This window comes from Coptis chinensis, chromosome 8 (genome assembly GCF_015680905.1).
Source record: "Coptis chinensis isolate HL-2020 chromosome 8, ASM1568090v1, whole genome shotgun sequence".
NCBI classification, from domain to species: Eukaryota; Viridiplantae; Streptophyta; class Magnoliopsida; order Ranunculales; family Ranunculaceae; genus Coptis; species Coptis chinensis.
In genome coordinates, this window is record NC_141463.1 from 80,304,822 (window position 1) to 80,327,078 (window position 22,257).

The 22,257-nt window shown below is 38.6% G+C and overlaps 1 protein-coding gene, 3 long non-coding RNA genes and 1 pseudogene across 5 annotated transcripts; 2 read left to right on the forward strand and 3 right to left on the reverse strand.

Annotated features, from left to right (window-relative positions):
- Positions 1-968: 968 nt before the first annotated feature.
- LOC147483399 (ABC transporter B family member 13-like) lies at positions 969-11,342 on the reverse strand (annotated as a pseudogene). The gene is made up of 5 exons (XR_015205112.1): positions 9,533-11,342; positions 9,141-9,452; positions 3,156-3,381; positions 2,098-2,869; positions 969-1,587 (listed from the first exon to the last, which is right to left on the reverse strand). The product of XR_015205112.1 is annotated as an ABC transporter B family member 13-like (transcript).
- A 2,074-nt stretch (positions 11,343-13,416) lies between these two features.
- Positions 13,417-15,056, forward strand: LOC147483400 (uncharacterized; the record flags this gene model as incomplete). Its single annotated transcript, XM_086579549.1, has 2 exons — positions 13,417-13,895; positions 14,959-15,056. Coding segments are annotated over exons 1-2 (369 nt in total), but the record flags the coding sequence as incomplete, so codon positions are not given.
- Positions 15,057-15,060: 4 nt separating this feature from the next.
- Positions 15,061-16,367, forward strand: LOC147483401 (uncharacterized). The gene is made up of 2 exons (XR_015205113.1): positions 15,061-15,322; positions 16,005-16,367. It is a non-coding gene; the product is annotated as an uncharacterized LOC147483401 (long non-coding RNA).
- A 652-nt stretch (positions 16,368-17,019) lies between these two features.
- On the reverse strand, positions 17,020-17,888 carry LOC147483402 (uncharacterized). The gene is made up of 3 exons (XR_015205456.1): positions 17,753-17,888; positions 17,507-17,660; positions 17,020-17,269 (listed from the first exon to the last, which is right to left on the reverse strand). It is a non-coding gene; the product is annotated as an uncharacterized LOC147483402 (long non-coding RNA).
- Positions 17,889-18,681: 793 nt separating this feature from the next.
- Positions 18,682-19,604, reverse strand: LOC147483403 (uncharacterized). The gene is made up of 2 exons (XR_015206560.1): positions 19,046-19,604; positions 18,682-18,966 (listed from the first exon to the last, which is right to left on the reverse strand). It is a non-coding gene; the product is annotated as an uncharacterized LOC147483403 (long non-coding RNA).
- Between the last annotated feature and the right edge of the window lie 2,653 nt (positions 19,605-22,257).

The window sequence follows — 22,257 nt, forward strand, 5'->3', positions numbered from 1 at the left end:
CTAACCAAGCTCACTGCATAAGAAATATCTAGTCGGGTAAAAGTTAAATATATTAGTTTACCAACTAATCGCTGATACTGACCAATGTCAGTAAGAAGATCACCGGTGTTGTCCAACTTGGCTCCACTGTCAGTTGGAGAATCAGATTGTTTTACCCCCAGCTTTCCTGCTTCACTCAAAAGATCCAACACATACTTTCTTTGATTTAGAAATATATTTTTTTTTAATAAGCAATTTCGATCCCAAAAAATTACTTCATAATACCCAAATCCTTGATTACAACATTGCTTTTGAACAACACTCCAAAAGAGACCATCTCTATAGTAGCATTGTATCGATAATATAACCATTTCCAACACTCATTTGTACTCCCATCACTTTGAACATATTGAGATGCAATATAGAGTGTATTACCACCACCTCTTACTCTCAATATAATATCAATAACAGCACTCCCATTTTGAATATTGCAATCGACCAAAGTTTGACCATCTTCCAAATGTTTTCCAGCAAACGCCAACTTCTGTTGATCAGGTGGGATCCCTTCCTTATCCTGGATCTTGGTATTCAAATTGGACCTCAATTGTAATTGCTTTCCCAGTTAAAGTCTTGACAAAGATCTCCATATTACGAAATGATATAGAGCATTCACCTATCAAATTCCATATTACGACTAAAACCCACCTATCTAATTTATTTGCAACAATCTGAAAAGTTTCAAGAACGAGAAGTGAAATTTGGACTCACCTTAAACTTAGTTAAATTGTGATGAAATTAAATATTAAGAGAAGAGGTTTTTCACTTTTTTGTCATAGATGGGCTTACTGATCAATGAAAGTCAATGACTCTGCACCTATCAGAAATCAGAATAAATGTGCTATTCAAACTTATAGCATTTTTAATCTGGACAAGTAATTGTACAAAACATGTTTCGCAGGGAAGATAAAGGAGAAAAACAACGGTATCCATTGATTCAAATAAACTTATATTTATTGTTCAATATAATTATTTAAATAATATTTTTTATCAATAAATTTATTGTATGAGTTTCGATATATAATATTTTTGATACATAATAATAAAATTTATAAAAATGGTCCCCATTCGTTGAACGGGTCAAGAAAATGATGTAGTGATAATTAGGGTAACACAGAAAGAGGAAGTACATATTGCTCTAATGTTAATGAAATGGATAACTGAAGGTTTAGATCCGCCTTATGCACACACAGTACCGACCAAAGAGGGAGACCGCACAGATGAAAGTGATGAATCCACGTGGTAGTCAATTGGTGTGGGGACTTAACAACTCTAAGGTGTTAAAAAGGTAGCACTTCAGACCAACCTCAGTTATAGATGCTCCAATTAGAAGCAGGAATGTGGCAATGACAACACTTGCCATGCGCCAACTGAGTGTGAAAGCAATAATAAAAGCTGTTACAGTGAGTGCTAAATTCTAAACAATAGTTGATACACGGTCAGCAAGTGTACTTCTTCTTAGTAAGGTTGCCCCTGCTGCTAAATTTGACACCAGAGACCCAGTGTTGTTCTCGTCCAAATCAAACCAACCAATCTCATTCCGAAGGATAACTGTTGTCAATAAGAACAGGTCCTCAGAAAGAATCAAACACAAAAAATATCCTGATCTTTTGAAATATACATATTAATAAGACATCTTGTGCAAGTAAATAAAGGATATCTTTCCATCTACCTTCGTTTGGCTTTCAAGGTGTTCTTGTGATACATTAGAATCAGTATAAATGTATTCACATTGAAAAATAAACTACAGAATCGAAAAATATTTATAAACTTAATTCCAATGTATTTCCATATAAAGACCAATAAGGATAAAGAACAAAGAGGTGCAACAAAAATCTTTATTGACAAGTCAACTGTTATGTAATGGTTGTTTTAAGTTGTTATCATAAATATCTTATTTTTAAGACAACTTTAGACTTCTTAAAGATAGGTTCACTATTTGTCATATTTTTGAGACCAGTTGAACTAAGCACAGTGATTAAGTAGTAAGCGAAAGTTCTTATATGTAAGAGAATTAAAAATGTCAGAAAGAAAATGTAATAATCCAGGAGGGGTGAAAACCTGAAAACATGGAGAGACGAACACGAGTAGTAAGCCGCTCTCCCATCAAGGTATAGAAGTAATGTTGTAACATATAAATAGGTACTGTCGCTACAGCCACTCCAATAAATACAAGAGAGACCACCCTAATTTCGTGCTTGATTCGTGAGTCATTGTAAGAGTAGAACGCATCCAGTACATACGTGATTCCAAGAGCAAATAGAGGAGCTTCCATTCCTGCCAGAACAGCACCAGCTGACCCAATTAATGTAAAGGGCCACTCAGGTGAGTTCAGTTTGATCACTTTCCAAATTGAAGGTGCTGGCATAGAGCTGCACGAGTCCTTATGTTGGTTGCTCATTTGAATCTCTCTTTTGTGCCAATTGAGTTAATCTTTTGCGTGTCGTGAATTTGACTGTTGAATGTTTCTGAAAGCAATGAACTTCTAGAATCACTAATATTCTGGCTCGGGTCATTGTTATTTGATGTTACCTGTAGACTCACTAGAGTAGCATACTCTCCCTTCTTATCGGACATCAATTCCAGATGGTTACCACTTTCAACAACCAGTCCAGTCTTCAAGACGACGATTGTATCAACATCACGAATTGTGGACAATCTGTGTGCAACAATGATTGTGGTCTGGTTTGACATGATTGAAACAACTGCCTGCTGGACAACTTGTTCAGATTCTGCATCAAGTGCCTCATCCAGAAGTAGAATCCTTGGATTTCTCAATACTGGCGATTCTCTGTTTCTGTCCTCCAGAAAGATGAGTTCCCCCCTCAGCAACCTTAATTCAAAAGAAAAGGAAAAAATAGAAAAGGAGAATAAGAAGGAAGAGGAACACTTGGACTAAGAAATCACATTCTATCAATTGACAACAAAAAAAATCAATAACCATTCAGTAGATGTACACCAATACATATATTATGTCTTAAAGTTTCTGAATGAGAGCCATCCGTCGCAGTAGGTATATTTTCTTCAAACGGTACATATCTAATAGCTGAATAACCTATTTCTTGAGTGACATACAAGTTACTGGTATTAAGAGGGCACTGAGTGGAACATATACCAACCTGGGTTTTATAACCGTCAGGCAGAGATTGTATGAAAGAATGTGCATTTGAGGCTTTTGCAGCTTCAATAATCTGCTCCATGCTAGCATCCTCTTTACCATATAGAATATTTCCAGCTATTGTGGTCGCAAACAATGCTGGTTCTTGGCTAACCAGACCCATCTGTTCCCTTAGCCACTTAAGTTGAAAAATCTTCAGGTCATTCCCATCCAACAATATTTTACCAAATGGATATATTACGCAAGTCATGCGTGTATTCTTTACAGCTTAAACGGTTATGAAACTTAGCATGTCAAATACTTAAGTTGCTGTAAAAACCCAAATCTTCTTCCAAGGAGTTCATGTGTGACTTTGTTAATAGCCAAACTCATTGTGACTCAACTGAGTCATGACATCTTCCGATATATGCATGTGGGAAAAATATTTAAATTGATGTGAATATATGAGTGCGGAAACAACGTTACCCACACCAAACGGATCAATCCTACACAAAGATTGATCTTTCTCAATAGACAAGACTTCAACACCCTCCAAGCAATATCCCAACACTTCTCAATATCAAATAACAAGCATATGAAATAAAACAATCAATGTAAAAGAAGAACAAACCACAAGACGAGATATATCGTGGTTCGGCAATTTGCCTACATCCACACTGCGAGTTCCAAGCTTTAATAGATGTCCGGAGTAACAGATTACAAATCTCTCTCAATTCACTCACAAAGAATGAACACTCAACTCACAAAGAATTGTTCTCTTGTAATCACTCTCTTTCTTGGTTTTGGAAAAGTTAGGTTTTCCAAAAAACTGATTTTGTTTTTATACCAAAAAACCAAAAATCGCGATTATCATGAAGCGAGGCCCGCAAAAGACTCGAGCGCTGGCGCCGCCTCTACTCCGAAGCTGGCCGCTACGTGTTAAAGCCATGAGCGCGGGCGCGCCTTCTTTGAGCGCTGGCGCTTAAAACATCGGAGTAGTGAGCTGAAGTCGCTTCACTCTGGCGCTTCCTCGACCGCGGAGAAACAGAATTTTTCTACATTCTCCACCTCGGTGAGGTTTTAACACATAAAACCAAGCCCGAACACATCCAACAAGATCACATCCAAGAGGGAACACCTCCAAAGAAGGAAGACTCGAAATAACCGCCGCCGGCGGCTATGCCCACTGTGGCTCTTTCAAACATGTAGGATTTGGAGCAAGTCCAAACAGTGTTGGAACTTAACTCCAGTGACAACTTTCGTCAATATCGGCCCAGGGGTTGTCATGGGTGTCTACTTTCTCAAGTGCTACATCACCATCCTCAACGACATCCCAGATAAAGTGATATCGGACATCAATATGCTTGGTCCGACCATGATGAACTTGGTTCTTCGCCAAAATGAATAGCACTCGACTATCACAATACACAAAGAACACCTGTTACGCTCAATACCCAAATCATCTAGAAGACCTCGAAGCCAAGTGCCTCTTTTCCGCCTCGCATCGCTTATATACTCGGGCCTCAGAGTAGATAGAGCAAATCAGAGCCTCAGAGCATAGACCTCCAACTAACGGTGCACCATGCATCATAAACACATAACCAAGAGTCGATCGTCGTCTATCTAGATCACCGCATAATCGTAATCCACAAACCCACCGACATAACAAGTGCCTCCACCATAAGCTAATCCCACATCCAAAGTACCCTTCAAGTACCTTAGTACCCATTTCATCGCTTCCCAATGCCGCTTCCGTGATTTGCCATATACCGCGCCACAACACTAACCGCGTGGAAATGTCCGGGCGTGCAACACCATAGCATACATCAAACTACCCACGGCACTTGCATAAGGAACATTAGCCATATGCTTTTGTTCCTCCAATCGAACTAGGGAGAGAACTTAGTTGAAAGCCTAAAATGCCCAACTAAAGGAGTAGAAACCGACTTTGCATTCTCCATACCAAATCGAAATTACTTTGAATGTATTTCTTCCGAGATACAACTATCCGCCGCTTCTTCCTATCTCTGTCAATCTCCATGCCCAAGATCTTCTTGGCTCCACCTAAGTCTTTCATCTCAAACTCGTGAGCTAAGTTGAGATTTCAACTTGTCTATCTCCACCATGCTTTTGGAAGCAATAAGCATGTCATCCACATAAAGCAGGAGATAGATGAAGTCATTACCACTAAGCCTTCTAAAGTAGACACGTGATCATACTTTGCCGGGTGTACTCATGTTGCATCATGAATGTGTCAAAGCGCTTGTACCATTGCTCGGGCGATTGCTTTAACCCGCATGCTGACCGATTCAATTTGCATACATAATCTTTTTCAAGAACGACAAACCCTTTCAGGTTGTCTCATATAGATCTCTTCTTCCAAGTCCCCATGCAAGAAAGTTTCCACATCAAGTTGCTCTAACTCCCCCGGTTGAAGAAAGCAACTAAACTTAATAACACACGAATGGACGTATGTTTGACCACCGGGAAAATACCTCATTAGTCAACTCCTTCCTTCCTTCGCGGAAAAACCCTTTGCTACCACTCTTGCCTTGTACCCGATCTTTTCTCGGACTCGGGGAAGGACCTCTTTCTTCACGAACACCCATTTTACTGCGATAGTCCTTTTGCCCTTTGGCAATAAAACTAGGTCCCATGTGTGATTTTTATCAAGAGATTCCATCTCGCTTGCATAGCTACCAACCAATCTCCGAATGAGCATCCCTAACGACTTCCTTGAAGCTATATCGCTCATCATCTTCGATATTCGGTGCATATGCCACTAAATCCACCGACCATAGTGTTTCACAATCTTCGTGCCCATACTTGTGCACTTCTTTAACTTGTCTCGTGGCCTAGGGTCAGCCACTACAAGTTGCGGATGCTCTTGCTCTTCTTCCCCATTCTTTGTGTGGTTCCATGATTTGGTACCTCATCATGATCTAACGGTCATCTCTGCGCATCGGACAACTCAAGCTCGGTAAGCGAACCTTGAACTTCGCCCGTACGCACCATCTTCAGCCTACTTCTAGCCATCGAAAAGATAACACGAAGTCTCATCAAAAGTAACATCTCACGACCGAGGGAACTTGTGGGCTTCTAGACACCACAATCAGATCCCTTTACCCCATTTGCGGCCTAAGAATATGGCCTTCTTAGCTCACAGGATCTAGCTTTGTCGCCCCTCACATGGTAGTAAAGTCGATCCAAACACTCGCAAGATACTATAATCATTTGGGTTACGACCACACACCTCATAAGGTGTCCCGCAATCTATAGTCTGGTAATCGGTGACCTATTGTTATCACGGGTAACATGCCATGGACACCTGCATCGCGCCAATACTCTTTGCCTAGACCGGCATTAGACAATAAACATCTTGCTCTTTCAAGCAAAGTTCTATTCATCCTCTCTGCCATTCCATTCTCGGCGTGGCGTGCCGATCGGTTCGATTAATCCGGCAATTCCCATTACAAGACATTTAACTCTTGGAAAGGTCCATAGGTATACTCGATTACCATTGTCGGACCGTAATGTCTTTACCTTCCTATCCGTGCGATTCTCAACCCTTGCCTTCCACTTCTTAAATGTCTCAAACACTTCATCTTTTCGATTTCATCATATACACCCACACATACGAGTATGATCATCAATGAATGAGACATAATAGCGGTTACCTCCCTTGGAAGCCACTGGAGGGTCCCCAAACATCTCAGATGCACATAATCAAGGATGCTCATTGTCGCGTGTGCTTGCTTGACTTGAACTTGACTCTGATCGCTTCCCATAGACGCAATGCTCACGTAACCCCATACTTGGCTTCTTCAAGTTCTTCAAGAACCCTCGCTTGCATAACTCGGACAAACCCTTTTCACTCATATGCCCTAAACGATATGCCACATCTTAGTGCACTCGAATAATCATTACTACATGCACCCATCGCTACATCGCCTATCACCGTACTACCAATCGAGTATACAAGGTTCCATATTTTGACCCTTCATAACAACCCAAGAGCCATGAACAATATTTAGGACTCCACCTTCCCCCACAAACTTGTGGCCTTTGGAATCCAAGGTACCAAGAGAAATAAGACTTTTCTTTTAGCTCGGGAACATGTCTCACATCGGTTAGAGTCCTCACTACACCATCATACATCTTGACCCAGATAGTTCCAATTCCTACCGCCTTACAAGCAACGCCATTACCCATTAAAACGAACCGCCATCAATGCTCTCATAAAGTAAACCACTTTCTATTCGGGCACATATGATAGGAACATCCGAATCAAGAATCCACCTCTCGGTCATATAGTCTTGTGTGGACACACGTAGAACTAACTCATCCTCTCAGAGCACGAAGCATAATTTGCCTCAAATTTTGCCTTACCTTTCTTCGACCATCTCTCTTGTTCTCTTTTTGGGGTGGGGACAATTACTTAGCGTAATGTCCTTTTTTTTCATTGCAATTGTAGCAATCGTACATGTTTTAAAGGCTTCTTTTGACTTGGACCTAGAATTATCATTACTTGAATAATTCTCGTTCGCATCTAATTTCCTCTTGCCACTAGCCCCCGACTTGCATCAATGCTATTCTCTACGTGTCTTCTTCATCAACTCATAAGAAAGAAGTGCACTCGAACTTCATCAAGATCGACGACTTCTCTCGTTCATGAATGTAGTCATTAGATGCTCATAACTTTACGGCAAGGAGAATATCAAACATGCCGCTTGATCCTCATCATCCATCTTCATACCAACATTCAAATAATCCGCTAGACGCCGACGAACTCACTAACGTGCTCTTGCATCGTTGAACCATCGACCATCATGTACCGATAAAGACGCTTCTTAAGGTACATCTTGTTAAATCATGCTCTTTTGTCATATACATAGACTCTAGTTTGAGCCAAATACCGGCAAATGTATTTTCTCCCATCACACTATACATGACCTCATTAGCAAGACATAACCGGATTGATGAACAAGCCTCAAGATCGAACTCTTCCCAATCATCATTGCTCATACTTTCTTCTTTAGATTTAATCCCCTTCAAGGCCAGTGCAAAACCTTGTTGGATAAGGATGTCCTTTACTTGGACTTGCCAAATCCCAAAGTTATTCTTCCCATTAAACTTCTACTTCAAACCTCAAGCGTTTGACATCTTGGGAGCCATCTTTCAAGTTACACACAATAACCCAAAAGAAACAATTTCACCTCGGAATTTAATCGAACACCTTGTCTACACAAATTTTTAGTACTAAACTCAAAATCCTAGGTCGTATACCTACGCTCCGATACCAATTGATGTGAATATATGAGTGCGGAAACAACGTTACCCACACCAAACGGATCAATCCTACACAAAGATTGATCTTTCTCAATAGACAAGACTTCAACACCCTCCAAGCAATATCCCAACACTTCTCAATATCAAATAACAAGCATATGAAATAAAACAATCAATGTAAAAGAAGAACAAACCACAAGGCGAGATATATCGTGGTTCTAATTTGCCTACATCCACACCGCGAAGTTCCAAGCTTTAATAGATGTCCCGAGTAACAGATTACAAATCTCTCTCAATTCACTCACAAAGAATGAACACTCAACTCACAAAGAATTGTTCTCTTGTAATCTCTCTTTTCTTGGTTTTGGAAAAGTTAGGTTTTCCAAAACTGATTTTGTTTTTTATACCAAAACCAAAAATCGCTGTTATCAGAAGTGGCGAGGCCCTTAAAAAGACCGAAGACGGCGCGCCTCTACTCCCGCGCTGGCTGGTATTTAAAGCCATGATGGCGCCTTCTTTCTTTGAGCGGGGCTTAAAACATCGGAGTAGTGAGCGAAGTCAGCGCTTCTCACTCGCTGCTGGCCTCGACCCGTGAGACAAATTTTCTCTACATAAATATCATACTCGGGCCATTTGAACAATTTCACATGTTTATCAGGGTTTTTTGGCCTTACTTGCACTGATCTATTGTTTCTACTTGTTAGTAGTGAATATACCTGAAGTTGGATCATAGAATCGTTCAACCATGGATATAATGGTGCTCTTTCCAGATCCACTCGGACCAACTACTGCAAATGTTTTCCCAGCACCAACAGAAAAGCTAAGAGATTCAAACACCATATTGGATCGTGAAGGATACGTGAAGGAGACCTCACTGAATTCTATTTTCCCAGTTACTTTGGGTAAAACTATTCCAGCATCAGACTGTTTAGAAGAAGCTGCAACTTTTTCAATCATGCTTATAATGCTGCCTGCAGCTGCACGACCTTTTGCCAAAGCAGCAAGGTTTGGAGCAGCTTGGCCAAGAGCACTACACAGACACAAATCAATTCAATAAAAGAAATACATAAAGGAAGATAAACAGACTTACATATTTAAACATAGACTTACAATCCACTGAAGATGGCATTTATGATCGTCACAAATGCTTTTGCACCAGAGGTAATGTGATGCCTGACTAGAACACCAGAGTACCAAAGAAGTAACGCCCAAGCACAGAACAACACCCCATATGTAAGGCCAACACCAACTCCTTTTACAAATCCACCCTTCTTCCCCAACTTTAAAGCATTGTTAAGTGACCTTGAGTAAGATTCAATTGCTTTTTCCTCCCCACAAATGAGTAAACAGTATGAACATGCGAAATAACCTGGTCAATTGAAGAAGACATATGAAGTTTCTTTAAACCTTTAACACACTATAAATACTAGGCACCATGGACGAGCTGTACTTCTTTTGTAAGTTTAGAAAGTCAGAGAAGAAACACACTCCTCGTAATATCACTCCAAACCTTTTCTCTGCCTAGATGATTCTCTTGCTACATGGTCGATCAAGACTGTCGGATTGACGAAGCTCTGATTTGCAACATGGAAATGGTATTGACACATCCCAAATACATGGTTCTTTTCTTTTCTGTTTCTCAGAGAATGTTACTGAAATTGTTCCATCTTACCATTAGAAGTGATTTTATGCTGATAATGCAATATGAGAAGAAGGAGAAATGGCTTAATGCGTGGACCCCTTGATTCTTCCGCCCAGCTCTCACATGCAAGAAAACCTATCTATGAGAACAGGAAGTTCGGAGTAGAGCTCCATAAAAAATTCCTCCTAAGCAAAAAGTCTATTCATGCTGAGTAGACTGAACTAACACGAATGACCCTATTCATCATATATCAGAGAGAAAGAATCACACATGATTGATGATTCCAAAATCTGATCTCTCACGCATTTTTTGCATGGTCAAGAAAGAAAGCTGATTCTAATCATAATAGTACGTCGCTGTTTTTTGCAAATCAGTTTACTAGGTTGAAATTGGCATTATAGACAAATGTATATGCTTCTTTTCTTCGTAAGTTGATTATTAAAAGCACTAGCTAGCATGCAACCTATGAATTAGAGACACAATGCTCTTCTGCATATTTCCCAGCTGCAGCGCTTGCGTCCTCAGCCTTTTTGAACAAACTAGACATGATTATTGCATATGTACCTCCCACTGTCCAAAACCAGACATGATTATTGCATATGTACCTCCCACTGTCCAAAACCAGACATGATTATTGCATATGTACCTCCCACTATAGCTATCAATGGTACAACAGCCACTGTGAGAAGTGTGAGCTGCCAAACTAAACTAATGTAAATCCAACAGCTGCCAAACTAATGCCGATATCGTCCCCACTTACATCACCCAAAGGGCTAGGTCCAAAGTCTACCCAACTATGGTGTGGGGGCAGGTGCCGACTAGCAAAGTCGGTAAAACCTTTGGGTGATGATACCAGAGGTCTGGGACTCGAATCCCGCCAGCATCAAAGAGTTACTGATCTCATTTAAAACAGGCTTACCAAACAAAAAAAAACTATGGTGTGGGGTTTTAACACAAAAGGCCTCGACATTAATAAGTGGTAGTCGATCCAATATAACCAGAATCCTAGACGACTTCCTAACTGATGTGGAACTAAACCCAATCTAGGGTGTCACATACCCTCACTAATGATATATCAGTTATAGAGCATAATGGCAATATATAACTACCTTATCACCTATTGCATCCTGCACAAGAATCGTATCACTTGAGACCCGAAAACCTATATTTTCATCCCTTGCTTCCATGTCAAAAAAGTTAATATCTCGTTGTAGAACTGATTCAAGGTACTTTACTCGCAAACGAGCTGTGTCTCTCCCCAGTTTGCATCCAACATGAAACCCATGTGAAATATTATTAGTAGAAGAATATCAGTTCTTTTTTAAGCTGGAGTTACATTTCAAGTTACTCAATACAACTGAAAGTAATGCAAAGGAAAATTTGTAATTTGGATCAAATAGGTTAAACAAATAAACATACCCACCCATGCTGAAGCCAAGACAGCCAGTCCTAAGTAAAACCAAGTATAAGGCATTCTGTAATCAAAGTAGGAATGCCAAAAGTTAGTCAAAGTTCAATAAAGAAATATCAAGTTAATCAATACCATTAAAACTCTGTACTACTTATGATTATTTCTTCAAAAGCCTGTATTTCCACGGACCACCTGCAGTAAATTTAATGTCCGCTGTATCAACATGGTACCTCAGTTCCAAATATTTTTTTTTTTTCTCTCTCTATAGTTTTCTTGTCAGTTTGTGTGTATGACATCTATGATTAACGGATTTTCAAATGGTAATATCTTCCGCCTTTTGCGAGGGTTTTATTTCATCAAGAGACTCAAATTCTCAATTTTAACTGTACTCCATCTTGGGATTTTGATATCAAGATACATTTCCTCACATTTTTCTATAAGGATAATTCTGCTTTCTGAGTATCTATTATTTCACTACTAGTCTACTGGACACCCACTTCTTTTCCTTAGGCTCACATTGACATTGATGTTCTTCTGGGTTCTACTCCACTCTACCATGAGTGTTTGAGTGAGTACTTAAAAGGTTGGACAAAAATTTCACTGCCACCATATGGTCTTATATATCCGAGGAAAACACACAAACACAAACAGTGACACCCAAGATACCTTGTTCTCTTCATGGACTACAATTTGGAATTTTGTAGTTGGCATTATTGGAAGAAAATGGAGCTAAAGAAGAGGACGCGGGGGGTAATGTCGTCGTTTTGCATTTTTGGGGAATGGTTTTTATTAAATTAAATTTATTTTATTTGCATTTTCATTTTGCGGCTGGCCGAAGTGGCGTAATAAATTGGCTGATCTAGAAAAGTAGAAAGGACTAAACTAAATTATACCTTGTTGCATGCTAGCTAGAATGAAGGAAAATGTACCTTTGAGATGTCAGATGATAATCTGTGAGTATCTTTGGAGAATGATCCCAATGAGTCAATCAAGTGGCCAAAAAACAAGGAAAAACATAGGCAAAGCTGCACCATATAGTTTCAAACTTCCAAAGAACATCAACAAACAATCTTTCTTGTCAGCAAATGCAAATAGACCAAAAAATGAAACACTAGTCTGTTCCTTGTTTTTCGAGTGTGAGACTGGTTTCTGGTTTGTGTTTTAGCTCCACTTCTTCCATTGAACAGGGTTTCTGGTTTGTTATCGAGTTGTCGCTTTGGGCCGGGCGTGGATGGTAGCCAGACGCCAGCTGAGGAACAGTTCCCCTATAATGCTGCTACTAGCGACAGTTATAACAGCCGTCATTATAATTTTTGAGCTTGGGCCTCGAAAGCCACCTAATGATGCACACTACTTGCACTCTCAGTCACAAGTTTTTTTTTTTTTTTTCGATAATCAACTCAGTCACAAGGTATCTGTGTTGCATTCATGATTTTTCATTATGAAAAGTCCTGATAATGAACTATGACCACAAGGTAGTGTGGATCAAGTTAAAACTGCAGAGGATCAAAGGAACATGTAGATTAATTGAAAGGTCCTACAATCCATCGGTCTCCTTTGTATTCAGGCCGGGCACTCCATATATATGTTCTGTTCGGCTTGGTGTTTTGTGTCACCCGCACCCCCACCATGTTTTCTACGTCACGAACATATGAAAATGCCAGTTTGTCATGGTAGGGTCTTTCAAAAGGAGAAAAGGGAAGTAGTCATCACCTACCAACGTTCCAAACATTCCAAATCCAAGTATAACTACCAACACTACTATAGTAAAAAATATCATGATATATCGTGAAATATCATAATATATTTAGAGATACATAACACTACAAATATCAGTGATATTTTGATGATATTACAAGAAACACAGTAGAATCAGAAACAAAACCACAGTCCAAGTTGTTTTCAATATATAAACAGATCCATTGTTTTGAGACAAGGGCAGGGGATTATTATTCATACACGTGGGCCATGGCTGCGTCGCCAAGTTACACTTTCAGTTTTAGTCCCACCCTTGAGTTTGAAAAGTAGCATGAAGAACTGAAGAAGGAAGGGGCCCAATTGTCAAAAGTCAAAACAAACACTCAGATTGATCCCTATAAAAGCTCAAAGTTGCTAAGAGAGGTGGCACAGAAGAGAATAGAGGGTGAAGATGGAAATGAAGAGTGGAGAAGCAGAAGAAACCATGCAACAGCAGCAGGTTCAGGTGCCGCCAGTGTTGGAAGAGAAGAAGAAGAAAAGAGTGATGGTGGCACTTGATGAGCGTGAAGGGAGTTTTTATGCACTCAAGTGGGCTCTTAATAACTTGTTTGCTACTTGTGATCATGGTCTTGGTGTTGATCAACAAGATGTTGGGGTTATTATTATTGTTCATGTCCAACAACCTTTCCAACACTACATCTATCCTGGCCTTGGTGGACCTGGTTTGCTTTGCTAGCTTTTCTCTAATGCAACTTACATTTTTCCACAGTATAGTAGTATCCACACACTTTCTCAGATAAATATAATTAAAAATAAAATAAAATAAATTGTTAGAAGAAGAGCATTATATTAAGACTATAATTTGCTGGTGTAGTTACTTTAACCATGAATCTCACAATCGGTTAGAATTGTTTAATTAAATCCGGTTAAGGTTTGTGTTTACCTACTAGAAAGATTATTCTAGTGAAGGTTTTGACTGCTCCTGAGATTATAATGCTATACTTGACATGACCCCTTAAATTGTTAGTTTGATACTTACATAAACTCGACAATGAATTAGGGGGGCGGATTTTGGTGGATACGGTCTTCTTACATGGAAATCATCATCCTCGGAAACAATTAGCTCATTATTCGAGTATGTATTGAAAAAATTATTACCGTCCAACAACTCGAACACATACTTCTGGTAGGGTTAGATATATCAAAATGTTTACAGTGATCTCCACTGTGATAGTGTGAAGAGATTATATCCATCAATAGCCAATAGGTCCTGTTTTGGAGCTTCAGAGGAGGTGGTAGGTCAGATTCAAATTGGAAGATTGTATATACTGTAGGACAAGTCAAACAATTCAAGTCCCTTAATTATACAATGAAGTTGGAATATGGTTGCAACTTGCAAGCATTTTATATGTTTTTTTTTTTTTTTTTTTTTTTTGATGAATAAATTGTATGAATTTGACTGTGAAAATATGAATGTTAAGTGACTATGGACGGCGAAAATATGTTGTTCATTTTTATTTTATTTTTTGGACTTAACTGTAAATATACATTGATTTTTACCGAAAGTAGAAGCTCAAGTTTCAAGCACTTGTTTTAACTTTTGACAGAGGGAAAAGTGCATCTCTTTGTAAATTGGTAATAGGCAACTCATATATGAGTAATTTTCTCTTCAGATTCGCTTTTCCCAGTTTTTGCCATGGGAACATCTTGGTTTTTCTTACTTCCTGTGGAAATTAAGATTGTAACAAGATTTCCATATCCTTACTTGTTAGTGTTTTCATTCAGGTGTTTATGAAAATCCTTCGGTTATGGAATCTGTAAAGAAAGCTCAAGAACATAATTCAGCCATACTGCTCTCCCGTGCTGTACAAATCCAAGCAGGAAAAGCCAGTAAGTGCTAAACTCATTATTGTTGATCTTGGGATGACTGGATGAGGAAATTGAATGATATCAGGTCATCATTGATCTTGTGTGTAACCGGACTATTATTGTGAGCTCTAATTGTTTTGTTTTCTTGAATCTTGTGCAGATCAAAGTTGAAACTGTTGTTCTTGATGGAGACCCAAAGGAGATGATTTGTCAGGGTGGCAGAGCAGACTCATCCTGACATACTTGTCGAGGGGAGTCGTGGTCTTAGCAAACTCAAGAGGTATAATTCAGAATTTAAATGATTTTTGCTGTCATCATTAGGTTTTTAACTTCATATCCCCTTAGGTTCATCTGTGAGGAGGTATGAATTAAACTCTTCACATAATAATTTGGTTCACCTAATTCTTCTTAAATGTTAAATGCAAGTGGTAGAACTTGCGACAAACCGCGGTTCTTGTCTACTGAAGGCAGTGAGTAACGAGGGCCATTCCCTGATCTGTTTCCCTCCCCTAGGCTTGTATGGAGACTAAAATAGCTTATTATCCGGATTACCGGAATATATGCAACAATCTGAGTTCCACACAAGACTAGTCCTGGCAAGTAAGGGATAAAGTTTTGGGACAGACAAATCGATCAGGTCAAATAATCCGCTCCAGTTCCCTTTACTAGTAAGGGCTGAGCTAAGCCTTAGCTAAACCTTGAGGAATTGAAAGACTAATAAATTGTGTTTGATTTAAACAATGATTGTTGTCCCTTTACGATATATATAACTTAATGGCATTCCTTTTGAGTTGTTGTAATGATTTAGCATTTTGTTCCTTGATCTCCTTCTAACCTTCTTCATTACTGGATTTGTGACTAGTACTTGAATGACAATTTCTTTTTTTTTTCAATAATCGAATTACAATTTCTTTCTGTGGTAAAACACCTTCATCGGTTAATGGTTTGTCCTTTGCTTGCAGAACATTTCTTGGAAGCGTCAGTGACTACTGTGCCCATCATGCAAAATGCCCCATCCTCATTGTAAAACCACCAAAATGAGCAGCGGAGTCTGGGTAGCATCTTAAGTATTGTGGGTAAACAAACAGAATGAGTCCAAGTTGATGTTGTCAGGATAAATCAATGTATAACTTAAATTTGCGCGAGAAGTAGATCTGTCATCTGTGTGGTTCAGGATCTCGGTAATAAAGAGGAAAAAACATCTTTTTTTAAGTCGGTTAATTTACTTTATTAGCAATTAAGTAATTTATTTTTGTCTTGTAAGTTCATTAGTGATTGTCAGTTTGTCACATATTTGGTGAATGAATGTTCCTCAGTTTCGTGCATCCTGTAATGATACTAGCATCATGCACGTGCGCTGCACGAATTTGTATTCCAGGCTTGAGGCTTATACTAAGGGAAGGTATTTCTATAGCTCAAATACAAACCTTGATTTGCCTGAATCTAGTGAGTTGAGGATTCTCTAACATCATAATTAAACATTTGAGTCTAGAAAATAGAGAGATTGGGGTAGTATACAAATGATAACATAATCAAGTTATATGCAGCAATTTAAAAGCAGCAAAGGGAATTGAAAGCTAACAGCGATTTCACCCATAGTCCACCAAATGAAGAGATTGGGGTAGTATAATTAAATGAAGAGTAATTTGTCTCTTCATTTACATATGTTTCAAAGCATATCAAATAATTTACCTATGTGATATATCACTGTTCAACAAGGATTTGCGAAATTACCATGGAAAATTCGCGAAAGCAAGTTACACATGATAGCCAATTATTTTTTAAGTTATGCAATCCGGCAGTATCATATGAATCACGTCCCTTATGCCAACATTGCACTGCACATCGTTTTAAAGTATACATTGTAGCATAATTGGCTAGTGTTCTTGTAAGTGGGGCATTTGTGATTGACGATATATGAAGTATATTATTTGATCCAGAATTTCAAATGTCTCCATAGAAATTAACCCAATAATATAATTTAGAATAGTTACTGTATTAATTAATGCAATAGTCTAATAACACAATGTAAACTGAAAGTTATAAAATTAAATGTCCAAGATTATTTTCTCCGGCATTACAATGGCGTACATGAAAACGGGAATGAAGTATTAAAATTAGATCAATTGCATCTTTTTCATTGAGTGGATCCGGTATCGAGATTCGAGTGTGTGGAACTCAAAATTAAGGTTGCTTCAGTTCATCTACTCTCAATCGACATACGGGCCTGCAATAGGAAAGTATATGTAAATGTTAGACATCATATTATAGTTAATAAGTAAATTCCGAAGTGTGTATAATGCTGCTAAAACTTTACAGCTTCAACAGTTCAGCCTAAGTTCAACGTAGTATCTCGGAAAACCAGTTCAACCTGATTACTAACCCATCAAATGCATGAGAGGTGAACAAAAGATTTACAATTCATGTCTAGTTAATTCCGAATTTTAATATTCAGTATGCTCACCTCTGCAATAGCATTGAACTTGTAGTTGATTGGCTAGCCATTTTCTAGCATGGGCACGTTAGGTAACCCGTTTTATAAAGCCCAAAGCAAACATTGAGTCCGAAAATGTTATGTCGCAACATCTGATGGCCTAAGACTTCCAAGAATCATTTTCCTACGGACGCTTGATCATAAGTTTTGGCCTTGACATGAGCTTTTATCAAGATATTAAAACAAAAAGGTATGAGTACTCAAAAAGGTATATACCTGGGATATCTTGCTCCCTACAACTCAATAAAAAAATAAACATTCTTCACATTCTCCATATCACCCCTACCTGCAAACAGTTCAACTACTACCAAAACAGTTACTAAACATTATGTAAATCTTTTAACAATGGTTGTTGTTGATATCAAAATATATCAGCAATATAGGATATATCAGCGATATTTTGGTCGTACGCTAACATAATTTTATCCTCTTCTCACCATAGAAATGAGATGAAGTCTCGTGCGGTAACACTCACTATAGAAATGCGGACGCCATGAACATGGAAATGGCAAAACTCTTGGGTAATGGGAAATGCAGGTTGCAACATACCAAAAAATTTATCTTAGCAAAAACAGGAAAAGCAGGTTGCAACATACCAAAATTTATCTTAGCAAAAACTCCCCATTCTGAGGAACAGCTCCTTCTGTACCATTGAGGCTCTTACGTAAACTAAGATAGCAAGCAACTTCGGCAACACTAAACAGGCAGTGTTTACACACATGCAAGTACATAACCAAGACCATATACCCAGCCATCATACTAAGAAGGTGCACAACCCACGACAAAATTTGACACTAGTCTTTAGCAAGTTGGCATATAATTTACCAAGGGAATGCATCGCAAAATATCTTAGCATACACAAAATCTGAGATACAGAATGCTACTCAAGAACTGAAGGCATCATCTATGGTAGCACAGTGCTTTATATAACCAACTAAACTTCACTAGTTCATGTTATTAATCCATCCACAAATACAATTTAGTCCTGAACCCCAATACAAACTGCATATCAATAATATGAAATAATACTCTTTGCGTGCGTTGATACATACAAAGAAAAGAGAAACCCCTAATACCACATTTACTATATATGCAAACAAACAATAACATAATTTAAATAACATTAAAAACATTCATCCACGTAATAAACCATAATAATCCCATCTAATTAAATTATCAAAAACTCAAATCCAGCAAACGTATTTTTAGGAAATTAAACAAAATAAAAACAACTAAAGAGTCTTCTAGATCGATCTAGTTTTCCAACCAACACCTAAAAAAATTAAAACCAAATCGATTGCTAAAACTTCAACGATCCAAAACCCACCAAAACAGAAGAAGCTCCTCGATCAAAAGCAAGCTTTCTACTTAGATCTCTGCCTCATCTTTCGGCGCTTTCTCTTCAACCTCCTCATTCTCTTCTTCTTCCACTACAAAACAAAATATTAAAAACGGAGACACGGTTTACATATATAAAAAGGAAAGAAGAGATTGGGGTTTGAAAATTACCTTGGCACGCATGATGAACAAGTTGAGATGAAAAAACTAGTCCTCTTTTTGTTGTTTCTTGAAACCCTAATTCTGTGCAGCTGAGAAGAAAGGGTGATGAAGTGAGAGAGTGTGCGTTTTGGAAGTATTTATAGGTGGGAGTTTAGGGTTGTAGAGTGTGCGGTTCACGTGATTAAAATAGATGGGCTGAAATGTGGATCCTACTACGTTAAGGCCCAACTTCGGTCCACCACTTCGAAGCGAGCTCTATTTCTGGACCTCTTTGATAGTTTGATGGTGCTATTTCAGAGTTTTATATTTGATTCTTCTAGCTTTATTACTTTTGGATGATGGATTATGTATAAACTTTCTCCACTCATTGCCTTGTTACTACTACTAGCGACCCGACACGACCTGACAGATAAACCGACGTTAATAGCAAGTCTAATTCCACGATAAAAAAGCTCTGTTTCAGAACAGATTTGTCCGTCTACTTTTTTGTTGAGAAGTCCAATTTCATACTTTCATCTACATTTTTTTTTTCTTCGCCAAGTGAGCATGTTGTATTTTCATCTACATGGACACATGGTTGTCACTGTAAATTCCTGATTCGGCAATAGGCACATTTTGCTCCAACCGGCTATGTCTTTTTATTTTGACATTTTCAACGACTTTTTAATATTTTTACCTTTCCTTACATCACTCTCTTTCCTTCTGCTACACTCTCTCTCCTCTACAACACATTCTCTCTCTTTTTATACTTGTGATGTTGACATGCACAATTATAGTAACCCACTAGATTTTTTTCGCGATACGTACTAGCAATTTTTGACCGTTGAATTTTAACACACATAAATAAAAAAATATGGCAATCATTTATACCAGTAGAATTAGCTATTGTGATAATCAAGAAATAACAATTTACTGATCTACTATCAGCAACGTGTTTATAGTGTTTGTTGTACGGACATGAAACAACTTTTATCTCGATTTTTGTGTCAAGCTTGATTTTTTTTTTTACAAAGCTCCAAAGCTTCCTGTTTTTTTTATACTTTTTCTTGATTGTCTTCTCTTTCTCAATTTTTCTAAGGTTTTTCATGGAGAACAACAACATAAATCCGATAATGGTATAGTTCTCATTGTTTATTGATATATTTTGAACTTTATTTTGTTGTCATCAGTGTTGATTTGGTTCTAGGTAGTGTTAGGTTTGTTTTACGTAGTCCTGTTTGGATATTTTAAGATTTCCATAGTTATGTTTACCATTTCGATGTTGATTTTGTTCTTATTGTTACAATATTTATAGAAGTTTTATCTTCATTAGTTCTTTTAATTCCTGTCTTGTCACTCACCTTCCTGGGGGAAATTCAAGTATTCCCGATCTTTCCTCGTGCCTTGTGATATGGAATCTTTTGCTGAATGGAGAAGGGATGAGATGATGGTGAGTTCAAGGTTGAACCGTCGGTGATTTCACAAATATCATTTGTTCTATTGGAGAATCAAACCCTATTTTGCGTAGTTCGTAAGAGCGAATCCCTCTGGTTTATATAGGAAGGGTGATGAGAGTCCTAGGATTTAGGGTTGTCCTCACCGCTTGTGAGTTCCCTTCCATCTTTGGACTTTGTCTTCCTATTAGGATTTCTCTTCTTATGGAAGTCTGAATCTAGACCATATCTTATGAGAGGTAAGTTTTCTTGTTGATCATAATGTCTCATCGTGTATTGGAATATTATATCTAAAAGGTAACTCCTAAGATATGTCATCACGATTCCTTCTTTATCATAAAAAATCGCCATCTTGGTTTTCTTGCTCGTTAGAACTGCCTATATCGAGTTCTAACGACCGGGCTAATCGTTATGTTTGGTGGTCATGTACCTGACACATGTCCACTAAACACTCGTGCTAAGCACAAGATCACTTATTCAAAGAACTGATCCGATGGTCCTCATCTCATTCTGGACATCTATAGTCTTAGGTTATTTTCCATACACGCGTGTCATCCGTTCCGGTGGCGGAAATCCCCCTACGATGCCCCCTCTGCCATCTAGGGCATGGGCCAGTTTATTAATCGCTTTTTGGTCGCGAAAGAATCCTTTTCCAAAAGTGTTGTTGGAGCTGCGGACGTACCCAACTAATTAAGGCTCTGAAAAGACGGCTCGAACAGACACACCATTTCCCGAAAAAGGTAATGGGGTAGTTCCATCCCAAAAAGACGCACCGCTTGGGCTCATCCTAACCGTCCATCTTATCTGTATATAAGAGATCTGGTGAGAGAACTTTTATTATCTCTTCTGCTACCTTTTTCTGCATACTAAACTTTTTGATCTCCCGTTAGGGTTTAACCAAAGCTTGAAACTTTTTCTCTTTCTCGATCATAAATCCTAACTGGTCACTTGTAAACTTTGGAGATCTTTTCTCCCTGGAATTGATCCGCGAGAAATTTCACATCCCTAAAGATATCGGCCTAGAGTGGGGGAGGTTATGTGATGAGTTGGCCTACAATTAGGTGGCACTCATCACCATTGGTCAGCTTAGGGCCGGACTCACTCTTCCTCTCCACCCATTGCAAAGAGAGTGTCTGATTCACTTCAATCTTGCTCTTGGTCAGGCAACACTCCTGTTTTACAGAACTGTTATGTACTCTGCCCTTCTTGCCAAAAGACATGGGTTTGCTCTTAACCGTTGGGTGTTCGGTTACTTTTATGAGGTCCGGCATATTCGAGACCAATCATACAATTACCTTATGAACAGAGACAAGAATTCTCCGATCGTCTTTTTTGAGGGGAAGCAGAGTGACGAAGGCTGGGCTGATCACCACCTTTGTGTGTTGGGTGATACGTGGGACATTCGCCCCTCCAATGCTAATGGTGAGCCAATGAGAATTCCTGTTCCCATAAAATGCACCCATGCTCTAACCAGTAAGTCTTCCTATTCAGGTACTTTATAACTTGATATAAGAGTCTTTCTCCTGAATATCTTTTGCTATTATTCCTTAGATGACTCTTGCCCCTGAAATCAACTAACTGCAACTGATGCTGCTACGGTGGACATTATCAAGAAGATCCCCAAGGAATAGAGGATGCCTTGGGTGATTGTTCCTAATCCCACTCGTCTTTTTGAATATTTCAACATGTTTACTGAAGAATTGTTGCAACTTGTTCTTGGCTTTTCCCCTTTGGGATAAATACCGCGGAATTCGGGCGACAACACTTCCTCCTCCGTTGATCGAGGGA